Source organism: Silurus aristotelis, assembly GCF_946808225.1.
Source record: "Silurus aristotelis genome assembly, chromosome: 15".
In the NCBI taxonomy this organism is placed as follows: Eukaryota; Metazoa; Chordata; class Actinopteri; order Siluriformes; family Siluridae; genus Silurus; species Silurus aristotelis.
The window spans coordinates 3,355,001-3,371,416 of record NC_139588.1 but is presented as its reverse complement, the minus strand read 5'-3'; the positions used below and the strand labels follow the sequence as shown (position 1 = coordinate 3,371,416).

At 39.8% G+C, this 16,416-nt stretch overlaps 1 protein-coding gene across 25 annotated transcripts in view; it reads right to left on the bottom strand.

Moving 5' to 3' along the window:
* The window catches only part of LOC310738044 (uncharacterized protein), a 387,632-nt gene that overhangs the window by 195,137 nt on the left and 176,079 nt on the right, over window positions 1-16,416 (bottom strand). For 21 of the 25 annotated variants that reach the window (XM_083562878.1, XM_083562879.1, XM_083562882.1 and 18 more), the window contains 5 exons: window positions 12,473-12,589; window positions 12,019-12,102; window positions 5,711-5,764; window positions 3,621-5,483; window positions 3,032-3,229 (listed from right to left, as the gene is read on the bottom strand). In XM_083562878.1, coding sequence (XP_083419004.1) covers window positions 3,032-3,229; window positions 3,621-5,483; window positions 5,711-5,764; window positions 12,019-12,102; window positions 12,473-12,589 — 2,316 coding nt within the window. The remainder of the gene's footprint in view (window positions 1-3,031; window positions 3,230-3,620; window positions 5,484-5,710; window positions 5,765-12,018; window positions 12,103-12,472; window positions 12,590-16,416) is intronic. The other 4 variants (XM_083562883.1, XM_083562884.1, XM_083562886.1 and 1 more) reach the window with 4 other exon arrangements.

Genomic DNA, 16,416 nt, shown 5'->3' with positions numbered 1-16,416 from the left:
GGAATCTCTACATCTTTACTTTGGGAAACACGTAAAGCTTATTTACGTGGAGAAATTATCTCTCACTCTTCTCATATTAAGAAACTTCGTAATAAGAGGCTTCTCAAACTCTCTGAGCAAATTGGCATGTTAGATCAGGATTATGCGAGCCACCCAACTCCTTCGTTATATAATGAAAGGGTCTTTTTGCAATCTGAATTTAACCTTCTTTCCACCGCTCAAGCTGAACAGCTTTTGCTTAAATCGCGACATCATTTCTACGAGTTTGGCGATAAACCAGGTAAAGCACTGACATTACAACTTAGACTTAAAACTGCAAAAAAAATTATTACCCAAATCCAAGCCCAAGAAGGTAGTATTCTAACAGATCCTCAAGAAATTAATAACGAATTCAAATCTTTTTATTCCTCATTATATCAGTCAGAATCTTTTAAGGATCCTAACGCTATCAGTAGTTTCTTTGATAATCTTGACATCCCCCAAATTGATAGCGAATCAAAAGCCAAATTGGACGAACCTATTAGCTTAACAGAAATGATGCAATCTATATCACAAATGCAGAGTGGAAAATCTCCGGGCCCAGACAGATTTCCGACAGAGTTTTTTAAAAAGCTTTCCCCTCAGCTTTCCCCACTGCTCCTGTCGGTCTTTGAAGAGTCTCTGAATGACGGCTACCTACCCCACTCTTTACGTCAGGCGTCAATTTCTCTCCTATTAAAGCCCGATTAGAATCCATTGGAGTGTGGATCGTACCGCCCAATCTCACTCCTCAATGTAGATGTGAAAATTTTGGCAAAAGTTCTCTCTCTTAGATTAGAAACTGTTATCCAAGACATCATTCACCCAGACCAGACCGGCTTTATTAAAAATAGGCAGGGTTTTTTTAATGTCAGATGGTTGATGAATATAATTTACATTTCATCTGACTCTTCTATGCCAGAGGCCTTGGTTTCTCTCGATGCAGAGAAGGCATTCGATCGAGTTGAGTGGGACTATTTATTTTTTACATTAGAAAAATTTGGATTTGGTGATAGATTTGTGTCCTGGGTAAAACTCTTATATTCCTCTCCCTTGGCATCCGTGAGAACGAACGGTGTTAGCTCAAGTTATTTTACTCTTTACCGTGGCACCAGACAGGGTTGCCCACTATCCCCTCTTCTGTTTGCTCTAGCTATAGAACCTCTCGCGATCTCTCTTCGTAATAACCACAATATCACTGGTATTATTAGAGCAGGAAATGAACAAAAGATTTCTCTTTATGCGGATGACGTAGTGGTGTATGTTTGAAATCCAAAATCGTCTCTTCCCTACGTCTTAGATATTTTGAATCAGTTTAGTGGTATCTCTGGCTATAAATTAAACTTACACAAGAGTGAGCTTTTCCCAATTAATTTTTCTGCAAGATCTATTCCAATATCAACATTACCATTTAAATTGGCCTCGGACAACTTCATATACTTGGGAGTAACAATAACACGGATGTATGGTGACCTATTTAAGCATAATTTTATTGCATTGTTGGAGAAAACCAAGCAAGATCTTGCCAAATGGACGACTCTTCCGCTCTCTCGGGCAGGTAGAATCAATAGTATAAAAATGAATATTCTTCCCAAGTTTCTTTTCCTGTTTCAAAGTATTCCACTTTTTCTACCAAAAACATTTTTCAAGACCTTAGCTCAAGCAGTATCTAATTATGTTTGGAACGGAGGCCCAATAAGGATCTGAAAATCGTTTCTTCAACAGCCCAAAAAACTAGGTGGGTTTGCGCTCCCTCATTTTTTAATATATTACTGGCCAGCAAATATCCATAGTATTCTCTACTGGAGCCAGTCACATTATGGCCTGTGCCAATGGGTTCCAGCATGGGTTGGGATGGAATGTAGTTCCTGTACTCATGTGCCTCTGCATGCTTTATTATGCTCTTCATTAGCGTTGAAGACATCCAATTACTCCTCTAATCCTTTAGTTCTACAAAGCCTTAAAATCTGGAAACAATTTAGAAAACATTTCGGTTTCCAGGCAGCATCAGGTCTGTCTCCTATATACAAAAACCCCTCCTTTCTACCCTCTCTTTCGGATGGATCCTTTGCGCTGTGGTTTAGAAGGGGCATTGTAAACATTAATGATCTTTTTCAGGAGAACACATTTGTCGTATTTTCCTACCTGTCAGAAAAATTCAACCTCCCTAAAACTCATTTTTTCCGATATCTCCAAATTCGTGATTTTGTAAAGAACACATCCTCTCATTTCCCGCACCCACCTCCTAAACAAGAGATTGATCGAGTTTTAGAAACAAAACTTTGTAAGGGTAATGTCTCTAATATTTATAAAACAATTTTTTCAATTGTTGTTCAATCGGGCTCTTCATCGCTTTCTAAAATAAAAAGTGACTGGGAATCGGACCTCAATTTTAATTAATTTTTTTATTTATTTTTTTATTTTGCTTAATTTTTTCTTTCTTTCCCCTGTTCATGATGCTCACATTCACGATTGTGATTGTATGTATAACTTAGAAGGTGAGAGACCAATTTTTTAATTGTTGGACTAGATTAACCACTGTTCCATTGTCTCTCTCGCCATAGTGTCTTTCTGTTTGAAGTGCATCAATAAAAAATATTTGGACTAGAAACAGGTTGAAAAAGCAATGATGGTGATTTGAAGATGATGTGTGTGTTATGGTGGACCGTCTCCCTTCTCTTGTCCAATCACAAGATCATATTAAACCTGACCAATGATTATTGCTGTGATTGAGATTCCTGTCATTATGTGTACAAGAGGTGTAAAGGTATTGCTGCTTTCTGTTCAAAGTCATGAATCAGGTTCTTTCTCTCTGTTTAACTGGAGTTTTATTCACACATGGATCTAATTCTCAGTGCATTAATGATTAGTGGAAGTGAGAAGTTTCATTACTGATAGATTTGTTCTGGATGTTGTACTGCTACAGCAAATTTCACCTGAAAAACAACACTGTATACAACAATTCACTGCAGCTTTTAGTGAGTTCTTGTGTCTCTCAGAGAGATGATCTTACCACAGTGTCTTCACTTTACACTCAGGATTCTCCAGTAGAGCAGAGAGACACTTCACTCCTGAGTCTTCTAGTTTATTCCAGGTCAGATCCAGTGTATTGACAGTCAGATGCAGTTCTCTCAGACTGGAGGTTTCTGAGTTGAGCACTGAGCTCAGAGCTTCTACAGAGCTTCTCTTTGTAATTTTACTGCATCTGATACTGAAGGAAATAAAAGATAATGAACAGAAATGCAGAAGATCAAACAAGTTCTCAAAGCTTCACTGCAGCGTCTCACTTTCAACATCACACACATCAGTTGAACACAATGATTAAATGGTGGAATAATAAGAATTGACAGTCTGAGATGTTCAGATTTGGCTTTGCGAGAGTTTCAGCTGAGAAACATCATCACACACACTTTGTATAAACATGGAGGATGAGATCCGGGAATCCAAATGGGAAAGTAAGAGGGTCTGATCTAAAAGGTTTCTAAGAGGAGAAAGGAAAAAGTCTAAAGAGTCCTGCAGAGTTCGATTCATCTGAACAGCTCAGACCTTTGATTTGTTCTCAACACTGTAACAGTAGAACAATTTCATTCAGCTTCACTTACATTGCTTTTCTGGATGCTGCAATCACAGGCATCACTCTCACAAGAATCTCATCTCTGATCTTATCTGGAGTGATGTATTTATTCAGGTCAAATTCCTCCAGATCCTGTGCTGATGTCAGTAACACAAACACCAGAGCAGACCACTGTGAAGGAGAAAGTCCACTTTGTGCTCCAGATTTCAGATAGTGCTGGATTTCCTCCACTAGAGAATCATCACCCAGTTCATTCAGACAGTGAAGCAGATTGATGGATTTCTCTGCAGGAAGCTCTTCACTGATCTTCTTCTTGATGTACTGAACCGTTTCCTCTTTGATCTGGGAGCTACGTCCTGTCTGTGTTACTAAGGAATGTAGAAGTTTCTGATTGGACTTGAGTGAGAGACCCAGAAGAAAGCGGAGGAAAAGATCCAGATGTCCAGTCTGACTGTCTAAAGCCTGATCTACAGCACTCCTGTGAACATCTGAAAGTGTCCTCCAGACCTGATTCTGTTTAAGAACATTTCTCTGCTCCTTTATGAAGGTCAGGTGCACATACAGAGCTGCGAGATGTTCCTGAATGCTCAGATGAACAAAGCAGTACACTTTACTCTGGTGAAGCCCAAACTCCTCTCTGAAGATCTGCGTACACACACCTGAATACACTGCTGCTTCTCTCACATCAATGCCACACTCTCTCAGGTCTTCCTCATAGAAGATCAGGTTTTGTTTCTGCAGCTGCTGGAAAGCCAGTTTCCCCAGTTTGAGAAGCATTTCTTCATCGCTCTCCTGCTTCTGTAGGTACTTCTCTCTTATGATGTTGGTCTGAATGATGAGAAAGTGTGTGTACATTTGAGTCAGAGTCTTGGGGATCTCTCCACTCTCTGCTTCACCCAACATTCTCTCTAGAACAGCAGCTGAAATCCAGCAGAACACTGGGATGTGGCACATGATGTAGAGGCTTCTTAATGACTTCAGGTGTGTGATGATCCTATTGGCCAGGTTCTGATCACTGATCCTCTTCCTGAAGTACTCCTCCTTCTGAGGGTCATTGAACCCTCGTACCTCTGTGACTCGATGGACACACTCAGAGGGGATTTGATCAGCTGCTGCTGGTCTGGAGGTGATCCAGATGAGAGCAGAGGGAAGCAGGTTCCCTTTGATCAGGTTTATCAGCAGCACATGCACTGGTGCTGATTCAGTTACATCACACATTCTCACTGTCTTCTGGAAATCCAGAGGAAAACGACACTCATCCAAACCATCAAAAATGAACAAAACCTTCTCCAACCTGGAAATGTCCATTTCTTTAATCTCTTTAAAAAACACATGAAGGAGCTCCATCAGACTCAGTTCCTGCTTCTTCATCAAATTCAGCTCTCTAAAAGGAAGTGGGAATATGAGGTGGACGTCCTGATTTGTTTTCCCTTCAGCCCAGTCCAGAACAAACTTCTGCACAGAGACTGTTTTTCCAATTCCAGCTACTCCCTTAGTCAGAACGTTCCTGATGGGTTCTTCATCTTGTTCAGACAAGGGTTTTGTCAGAATTCTCCTGATGGGTTCTTCATCTTGTTCAGAAAAGAGCTTTGTTAGAACTCTCCTGATGGTTTTGTCTTGTTCAGGTAGGGGTTTAAAGATGTCACTGCATTTAATTGGTGTGTCCTCAGTTGGGTTCCTCCTTGATGTTGCCTCGATCTGTGTCACCTCATGTTCTTTATTGACGTCTCCACTGTCTCCCTCTGTGATGTAGAGCTCTGTGTAGATCTCATTCAGGAGGGTTCGGTTTTCCTGCTTTAGCATCAATCCATTCAAACACTGAAACTTCTTCATCAGATTGAACTTGAACTTCTTCTGGAATTCATCTGCAGCAGTGGATTCTGGGTCGTGTCTGTGACAGGGTGAAGAAGGAAGACATAGTGAGACATGGGCTCCAATGATTAGAGTAGAAGTTCACATTTTTCCTGCTAGATAGATCTTTATGATGTTCTCACTGTGGATTTAGTTTATTCTACTGGAGGTTTTCTATCATCTAATCACTCTGTAGTTACTAACAGCAGAGAGCTTTAGAATAGCAGTGTGTCAGTGTCACAGTCATGGTGTTGGTTTTGATCGTACCCTGTAGCTGTGATGATGTTCTTCTCTCCTCTGTCTCCTGCCTTCTTTAGAACACTGGGAACAAAAACAACAAGTGTTAAAGATCTCAACGTTCCTCACTTTAATACTGGAGTCTGTCAGTGAAACCTGAACACAAATTGTACTACAATATTTGTAGTGAGAGCAGCAGAAGTGGCAAAAGTACACACATCCTTTACTTAAGTAGAAGTGCAGATACTCATGTTTTAAAATAGTCGGGTAAAAGTTGAAGTACTAATTATACTTTTTTACTTAAGTGAAAAGTCTTGGCTCTGACATGTACCTAAGTAAAAAGTAGTTATTACTTCTACCTGTTAACTGGACCTCACGTCATATTAGATGGATGGATGGATGGATGGATGGATGGATGGATGGATGGATGGATGGATGGATGGATGGATGGATGGATGGATGGATGGATGGATGGATGGATAGATGGATAGATAGATAGATAGATAGATAGATAGATAGATAGATAGATAGATAGATAGAACTTTATTGTTAACACTGATCATCATCATCTTTTCTCTGCTTGTGTTCTGTATGTGGATCTTCAGCCTGAACACATTAATTAGGTAACAATATTTTTAATTCGTTTTGTATTTATATATATATATATTTGGCTGTCAAAATTAAAAGTATTTTAAACGGCACTAAATGTTATTAACGCGCTATCAATTCAGCGCTTATTTCTGTTTTTACCATTTTTATAAAAAGTATAAATAAATAACTAAATATAAAAGAGGCGAAATTAAAACCTTCGGCAAAAAATACATTTATCCACGACGTCCCTTCTTTACTTAGATATAGAATAAATAAATGAACTCCAGGTAAAAATATTTTGTAATCAGTAAACTTTGGTTTCATTTCTGCGCCAAGTCTCAAATCAAACACCAAATCTGCCATGTTTTACACAATTAACCCTCTGGGTGGCGTTTTGTGGGTTTTTCCCTCATAATGGCGAAACAAACTTAAATTACTGTCTTTATTGATCGTACAGATAAAAACAATACATCATTCAAATATGTAAAATCTCTATGATATATTTTATATATATATATATATATATATATATATATATATATATATATATATATATATATATATATATATATACAGTGAGGAAAATAAGTATTTGAATACCCTGCTATTTTGCAAGTTCTGGAAATCATGGAGGGGTCTGAAATTGTCATCGTAGGTGCATGTCCACTGTGAGAGACACAGAAATCACAGAAATCACAATGTATGATTTTTTAACTATTTATTTGTATGATACAGCTGCAAATAAGTATTTGAACACCTGAGAAAGTCAATGTTAATATTTGGTACAGGAGCCTTTGTTTGCAATTACAGAGGTCAAACGTTTCCTGTAGTTTTTCACCAGGTTTGCACACACTGCAGGAGGGATTTTGGCCCACTCCTCCACACAGATCTTCTCTAGATCAGTCAGGTTTCTGGCCTGTCACTGAGAAACACAGAGTTTGAGCTCCCTCCAAAGATTCTCTATTGGGTTTAGGTCTGGAGACAGGCTAGGCCACGCCAGAACCTTGATATGCTTCTTACAGAGCCACTCCTTGGTTATCCTGGCTGTGTGTTTCAGGTCATTGTCATGTTGGAAGACCCAGCCTCGACCCATCTTCAATGCTCTAACTGAGGGAAGGAGGTTGTTCCCCAAAATCTCGCAATACATGGCCCCGGTCATCCTCTCCCTAATACAGTGCAGTCACCCTGTCCCATGTGCAGAAAAACACCCCCAAAGCATGATGCTACCACCCACATGCTTCACAGTAGGGATGGTGTTCTTGGGATGGTACTCATCATTCTTCTTCCTCCAAACAGGTTTAGTGGAATTATGACCCAAAAGTTCTATTTTAGTCTCATCTGACCACATGACCTTCTCCCATGACTCCTCTGGATCATCCAAATGGTCATTGGCAAACAGACGTGCCTGGACATGTGCTGGTTTAAGCAGGGGAACCTTCCATGCCATGCATGATTTCAAACCATGACGTCTTAGTGTATTACCAACAGTAACCTTGGAAACGGTGGTCCCAGCTCTTTTCAGGTCATTGACCAGCTCCTCCCGTGTAGTTCTGGGCTGATTTCTTACCTTCCTTAGGATCATTGAGACCCCACGAGGTGAGATCTTGCATGGAGCCTCAGTCCGAGGGAGATTGACAGTCATGTTTAGCTTCTTCCATTTTCTAATGATTGCTCCAACAGTGGACCTTTTTTCACCAAGCTGCTTGGCAATTTCCCCGTAGCCCTTTCCAGCCTTGTGGAGGTGTACAATTTTGTCTCTAGTGTCTTTGGACAGCTCTTTGGTCTTGGCCATGTTAGTAGTTGGAGTCTTACTGATTGTATAGGGTGGACAGGTGTATTTATGCAGCTAACAACCTCAAACAGGTGCATCTAATTTAGGATAATAAATGTAGTGGAGGTGGACATTTTAAAGGCAGACTAACAGGTCTTTGAGGGTCAGAATTCTAGCTGATAGACAGGTGTTCAAATACTTATTTGCAGCTGTATCATACAAATAAATAGTTTAAAAATCATATATTGTGATTTTTATGTGGGATTTTTATTTTTTAGATTATGTCTCTCACAGTGGACATGCACCTATGATGACAATTTCAGACCCCTCCATGATTTCTAAGTAGGAGAACTTGCAAAATAGCAGGGTGTTCAAATACTTATTTTCCTCACTGTATATATATATATATATATATATATATACATACACATACACACACACACACACACACACACACACACACACACACACACATACACAGTCAGGTCCATAAATATTGGGACATTGACACAATTCTAACATTTTTAGCTCTATTTGGATTTGACTGTCAGCTTTAATTTGAAGGCATTTACATCCAAATCAGGTGAACGGTGTAGGAATTACAACAGTTTGCATATGTGCCTCGCACTTTTTAAGGGACCAAAAATAATGGGACAGAATAATAATCATAAATCAAACTTTCACTTTTTTAATACTTGGTTGCAAATCCTGAGTCTGGAACGCATAGACATCACCAGACGCTGGGTTTCATCCCTGGTGATGCTCTGCCAGGCCTCTACTGCAACTGTCTTCAGTTCCTGCTTGTTCTTGGGGCATTTTCCCTTCAGTTTTGTTTTCAGAAAATGAAATGCATGCTCAATCGGATTCAGGTCAGGTGATTGACTTGGCCATTGCATAACATTCCACTTTTTTCCCTTAAAAAACTCTTTGGTTGCTTTTGCAGTATGCTTTGGGTCATTGTCCATCTGCACTGTGAAGCGCTGTCCAATGAGTTCTGAAGCATTTGGCTGAATATGAGCAGATAATATTGCCCGAAACACTTCTGAATTCATTTTGCTGCTTTTGTCAGCAGTCACATCATCAATAAATACAAGAGAACCAGTTCCATTGGCAGCCATACATGCCCACACCATGACACTACCACCACCATGCTTCACTGATGAGGTGGTATGCTTGGATCATGAGCAGTTCCTTTCCTTCTCCATACTCTTCTCTTCCCATCACTCTGGTACAAGTTGATCTTGGTCTCATCTGTCCATAGGATGTTGTTCCAGAACTGTAGAGGCTTTTTTAGATGTTGTTTGGCAAACTCTAATCTGGCCTTCCTGTTTTTGAGGCTCACCAATGGTTTACATCTTGTGGTGAACCCTCTGTATTCACGCTGGTGAAGTCTTCTCTTGATTGTTGACTTTGACACACATACACCTACCTCTTGGAGAGTGTTCTTGATCTGGCCAACTGTTGTAAAGGGTGTTTTCTTCACCAGGGAAAGAATTCTTCGGTCATCCACCACAGTTGTTTTCCGTGGTCTTCCGGGTCTTTTGGTGTTGCTGAGCTCACCGGTGCGTTCCTTCTTTTTAAGAATGTTCCAAACAGTTGTTTTGGCCACGCCTAAAGTTTTTGCTATCACTCTGATGGGTTTGTTTAGTTTTTTCAGCCTAATGATGGCTTGCTTCACTGTTAGTGACAGCTCTTTGGATCTCATCTTGCAGAGTTGACGGCAACATATTCCAAATGCAAATAGCACGCTTGAAATGAACTCTGGACCCTTTTATCTGCTCATTGTAATTGGTATAATGAGGGAATAACACACACCTGGCCATGGAACAGCTGAGAAGACAATTGGCCCATTACTTTTGGTCCCTTAAAAAGTGGGAGGCACATATGCAAACTGTTGTAATTCCTACACCGTTCACCTGATTTGGATGTAAATGCTCTCAAATTAAAGCCGACAGTCTGACAGTTCTTTTCATTTCAAATCCATTGTGGTGGTGTATAGAGCCAAAAATGTTTTTTTTTAATTGTGTCGATGTCCCAATATTTATGGACATGACTGTATATTAAGGCTTCTTGACTTGAAGCGGTGCAGTTTCTCCGGTATCAACTCATTAACTGTCCGTGTGGAAACATAGCAAAGGCTCTTAATGATGTCCACACATCTCTGCACTGTTATAGCCTTTATATTTAATCACTGTACATATGCTTACATAAATATCACATGCTGTAAATATGATACATATTTATCTGCACTATTTTCTGGTAAATGACAATAAAGATCTATCTATCTATCTATCTATCTATCTATCTATCTATCTATCTATCTATCTATCTATCTATCTATCTATCTATCTATCTATCTATCTATCTATCTATCTATCTATCTATCTATCTAATAGTTACAGTTACTCGTTAAATCATTCAAAAAGTATCTCAGTTACTTTGTTGATTATTTACACCAAAAAGTAATGCGTTACTGTTAAAAGTAACTTTTTATTTACTTTTTTAAAGAACGTTCTTTAATGTTCTCATTAATGCCCTTTTATGCGTTATGGCTACACAAACACAACACTGACTTACCCACAAAGTCATTTTTAAACACTATTTTATTAAAGTCAGACCTGCACACACTGAATATATCACAAGGATTTCTGAAATAAATAACAAAACAAGCTGAATAATATATTCACAATCAAAAACTAAAGTGGCTTCTGCTGTTGTGTTGAGCTCTTAAACATGTTTATTTCACAGCTGAAGTATGAAAACTATCAAAAATGTAGAACAGAACACCAGTTTAGCTTCTAGCTTCGTCGAGGCATGGAGTGTCTGGAGTTGCTGCTATCGCAGTAGATACGAGTTTCGAACCAGAAAGACACAGCTTACATTTGACTTAAAAGTTTTTGTCTTTATGCTCAACTAAAGTGAAATAATGAGCATATTTCCACTTTGAGAAACTCGTCTTGCTCTCGCCTCGACTCGCCATTACTGCCGCACAGACCTGAATAAACGGAGACACGCCCACAGCGCGTCTTCTTCGTGTTTACAGTGGTTCATCCACCAATCCTACAATGCGTCTCTGCTGTAAACAGGTTAGACTGTAGGCTACACTTCAGCCCAAATTCATTCATTTAAAAAAGTAACGGGTAACGCACCATACGCTAACGGTAACTGAGTTACTTTATTTAAAAAAAATATTTCGTTACTTCGTACAGTACTAGTAACGCGTAACTGCACAACACTGATGATGATGATGATCAGGTGATCAGGAAAGTCTCTGTTCTCAGTCATGTTTACATCACTGACTCCCTTTGTCTCATCCAGGTTAACCCCAAACTTCTTACTGCCTTCTGCCTGCTGATTCTTAGCCTCGTAAACAAGTCTACATCTGTGGTAAATGAGAGTCAGGACTTTATACACCAGTGGATTGAAAAAGACGCACAATTACAGGAAATCGGTTGTTCGGCTGAAATCGGCACGCAGCGAAAATAAAAAATATATATATATTTCACCAAATAAAAAGTTGTCTGAAAAATAAATAGTGGAGTAAAGTACTGATACCAAAAAAATCTACTTAAGTACAGTAACGAAGTACAGTAACGAACCTCTGGAGAGCAGGAACACTTGGAGAACACAGAGCTGAATACAACTCCAACATTGTGCACCTGGAGAATTAAATGTGCTCCTGTTTTCATTTCACACTTTTTCTTACTTTTTTATTCTTCCTACACAAACCGCCAACAGTATTGGAGCAGGAAGTCCAGTTCTTTGGGTTTTTTGCTCGACACTGAAGACATTTGGATTTGAGAGTAAAAGATGAAAATGAAACAATAGATCAGAATTCCAGCTTTCAGTTCCTGATCTTTACATCTAGATGTGTTACATCACTTAGAACACTGCACCGAACCTTTCAGGAAATGAAAGCTGAAATTCTGATCTCTCGTCTCACATCATCTTCTGATGAAGATTTCCACCTACTCACATGGTTTTGGGAAGTGGGAGTTTGGGTTGAGGAAAATGCTGATTTTCATTCTGAATCAATTCTGTTTTCTCTCTCTGTAGTTCACTGTAGAAAATTATAGAAATAGCTTTAAGACTGAATTTCATTGTTGCTATAATCTGAAGATCTACAGAAGATTCTGATCACTAAGTCAGGGTTCCTGATCACTGCTTACACCTTTAAGTAGTAGTGTTTAGATGTTTCCTGTAGCTTTTTTGTTGTTTATATTAGTATTTTTATTTTAGGATTTAAGACATTACGTGTAATTGATTGTGACTGTAATAAATATTTACACTTTTTCATCTAAAGGATTTACTGAAAGTATTGTAGAATCACTAAAGACCAAGTAACTAGAATATAAATCTAAACAGCTGCTAATGACGGTGTAGTGCAGCCATTAACTGTGACTTTAACTAGGAGAATTATGGGATGTTACCTGTGTCCAGGTGAGGAGATTCCAGTGCTAAATTTCAAAGGAGGATCCATGGACACATCACTCTTCATGGAGACACAGCTGGGCACTGGTGAGTGTGATTTCTCTCTCTGTAGTTTACTGATTTAAATGATAGAAATGAGACAGAATTTCATCGATTACAAATTTGTAGATGAATTTGTATCATAAGGTATCAAAACATTACTGCGGAGACCAGGTGCAGGTGAATACCGAGCAGATCCACACTGAACTGGTGTCACACACTCGCAGTAACACACATCTTTCCTCGTACTCATGCAGGGACACACACACACACACACACACACACACACACTCACGGTAACGCACATCTTTCTTTGTACTCATGCAGGGACACACACACACACACACACACACACACACACACTCGCAGTAACGGACATCTTTCCTCCACACCATAACCTGCATACACACCATCAGCTCTGCCCGGTATCTCTCTTTCTCCATCAGTCAGCTCTGCATGTGTGCTCTCTCTCTCTCTCTCTCTCTCTCTCTCTCTCTCTCTCTCTCTCTCTCTCTATCAGTCTCTATCAGTCTCTATCAGTCTCTCAGTCCATCAGTCATGCATGAGCTCCGGTTCAAAAGTGAAGGACGGAGGGTGCTGTGCACTCTGTTTCAGTGTCGGGCAATGGCAATTAAAAGAAGAGAGACAAGAGTTTAAGCTAGGCTTTAAAACACCACAAACACAGAAAAAATCTGCCCTCTAAACTGACTCAAGGCAGGAGATGTGTACATCCTGGCAGTTCCCAAAATATTGTACACATGTTCTAAACAGCTGCTAATGACTGTGTAGTGCAGCCATGTGACGTTAACTATGAGAATTATGGGATGTTACCTGTGTACAGGTGAGGGGTTTTCATTTCTGAAGTAGAGAGGATAACCCATAGACCGATCACTCTTCATGGAGACACAGCTGGTTTCTGGGGAGTGTGATCTCTTTCTCTTTCCTTTACTGTTTAAAATAATAGAAATGGACATGAGACAGAATTTCATTGTTTCTAAGATTTGTAGACAAATTTGTATAATAAGTTATAATCACAATATTTCTGTTTAAAATGTATTATAATCTTTATCACTTCTTACACACTAGGAATAGTAGCATACAGAACACAGATTGTGAACAGGGAACAAACACCCCTGCAGTATAGTTCCTTAAAAATCCACAACCTTGTTTCATTTAACTTGAAATACAACAAAATGCTAATAGTAGCAGATCTACATAGTGCTGCTTATATCCACATGCTTCAGGTCTTCACAAAGAGACAATGGAAACATGGGAGTATAAATACAAAAACTAATCAAAAGGCAAAAAATAAACAGTTGTGGGACATTATTTCATCAACCACTTTTCAAGTGAGTGCTAAAGTTTTATTCTTACCATAAATATTAGTTATTATTTCTATAGAAACTCCATAATGCAGATATGAATAGTTCATTAGTAAAACACTAGAACATGGCAGGTTACCAGTCTTTTGAGGGTGAGGTCACATGATCTGTCCCCTGATCAGGGATCTCCATTTTTCAATGCTCGTGTACACGCAGAGTCCTGAAGATGCCGATCTCTTCTGCTGGAATCAATCACATTCCTAGAAAACACAAAAACAACATGCAGTTAAAACTGGGGGAAAATCTTCCTCTAAAGTCCCATTAGAGGTGAAAGCCAGAGACACAGACGCCTCATTGGCTGCTTTGGTCCGTTGCTGCGAGTCATAATAGCAATAACACTACAAAGAATTAGAGATATTCTGATGATTAATAGAAATGAAATAGTTTTTAATGTTAACCCAGTCATTAGTGTTGCACCAGTCGATCTCAAGCCCAGATAAATGTGGAGGTTTGTGTTATGAAGGACATCCAGCGTAAAACATGTGCCAAATCAAATATGCAGATCACAACTCAGAATTTCATACCGGATCGGTCGAGGCCCGGATTACCAAAGACCACCACAGGTATCGTTAGCCAACAGGGTACTGGTGGAAATTGTGCTACTGTTGGCCGGAGGAGGAGAAGGAGAGGAGGAAGACGTCTACAGAGACAGCAGGGAAAGGAGCAGTGTAGGAGAGTAGAGGTTCGGGTTGGTACTTTAAATGTTGGCACTATGACTGGTTAAGGGACAGAGGGAGCTGATATGATGGAGAGGAGAAAGGTAGATATGTTGTGTGTTCAGGAGACCAAGTGGAAAGGGAGTAAGACCAGGAACATTGGAGGTGTTTAAACTGTTCTATCATGGTGTGGATGGAAAGAGAAATGGTGTAGGGGTGATTCTGAAGGAAGAGTACAGTAAGTGTGTACTCCTCCTTCATCTAACTTCCTGGAGTGAATGAGATGAAGTGGTAGAAGGTGAACCTAGGAATGAAAGATTGGTGATTGGGGCAGACTTTAATGGGCATGTAGGTGAAGGGAACAGAGTTGATGAGGAGGTGATGGGTAGGTATGGCCTTAAGGAGAGGAATGTGGAAGTGAATCAACGTGTGTGAATGAGACTGAGGGCAGTAGATGGGTGCGGTTGCAGGGAGATGAGGTGGAGAAGCTGGAGGAGTTCAGGTACCAGGGATCAACAGTGCAAATTAATGAAGAGTGTGTTAGAGAAGTAAAGAAAAGAGTGCAGGCAGGGTGGAGTGGGTGGAGAAGAGTGATAGCAGGAGTGATTTGTGATAGAAGAGTATCTGTGAGAGTGAAAGGGAAAGTTTATAGCACTGTGGTGAGACCTGAGATGTTGTATGGATTAGAGACAGTGGCATTGAGTAAAAGACAGGAGGTGGAGCTGGAGGTAGCAGAGCTGAAGATGTTGAGATGTTCATTGGGAGTGACGACAAAGGACAGCATTAGAAATGAGTTTATTAGAGGGACAGCGCATGTAGGACATTTTGGAGACAAGGTGAGGGAGGTGAGATTGAGATGGTTTGGACATGTGCAGAAGAGGGCCATGGGGTATATCAGTAGGAGAATGCTGAGGATGGAAACACCAGGAAGGAGGAAAAGAGGAAGACCAAGGAGGAGGTTTATGGATGTGGTGAGGGAAGACATGCAGGTAGTTGGAGTGAAAGAGGCAGATGTAGAGGACAGGGGGGGATGGAGACAGATGATCTGCTCTGGCTCCCCCTAATGGGAAAAGCTGAAAGAAGTGGTATAAAATACAGAAATAAGACTAACAGTGATATCTGTATTTTTTAAAATTTGTTCCATTTTCTCAGTGATGGTTATTTATTAGTGAAGATGCAGATTTTTCTTTTTCCCACTGTTTCACAGGGAATGAGGGAAGTTCTGAGCTGAAGCAAAAGAAAAGTCAAATGGTGAGGTTAAAATCAGAAAAGCCTTTTCCTCACTGACCAGACTTTATTTCAGTGATTGTGAATTTAATTGTATGACATTAGTGGCGTCTCCACAATTTTCACCCCAAAATAAAAAAAAGACAAAAATTTACAAGTGTGAGTTTCACTATTCATTATTTAATCATGTTCTAACTATCGAGATTTTATATAACTGGAGATTCATTTTGTATCCCCTGTAGATCATAAACCTTATTAAATACACACCTAGTTTTATTTCGATACAGAAAAACTGCAGCTTTGTGTTTAGTTGGATTTGTTTAGAGGAACTTTTTCCCGGAACAAGAATTCGGACGAGTTAAAGCAGAACCGGACCGAATCGGTCAGTGAGGGTCTCTGTCTTATATGTGTGATGAAGGAAACAGGAGAAAAGGCTATCTATCCTGAAGGAATCTATGCTGTGATAAAGGATCCAGTGGATCCCGCATTCCGCACTGAATTAGGGAAGCTCATGTCTTCATGAACATGTATCTGCTCCACACTTCCTGTATCATCTCCGCTTGGAAAGCCATGATCTGCTCCTGTTTACGGGAAATCATCCTGAGCCTTGACAACAACTCCAGGATCAGCTTGGAACAA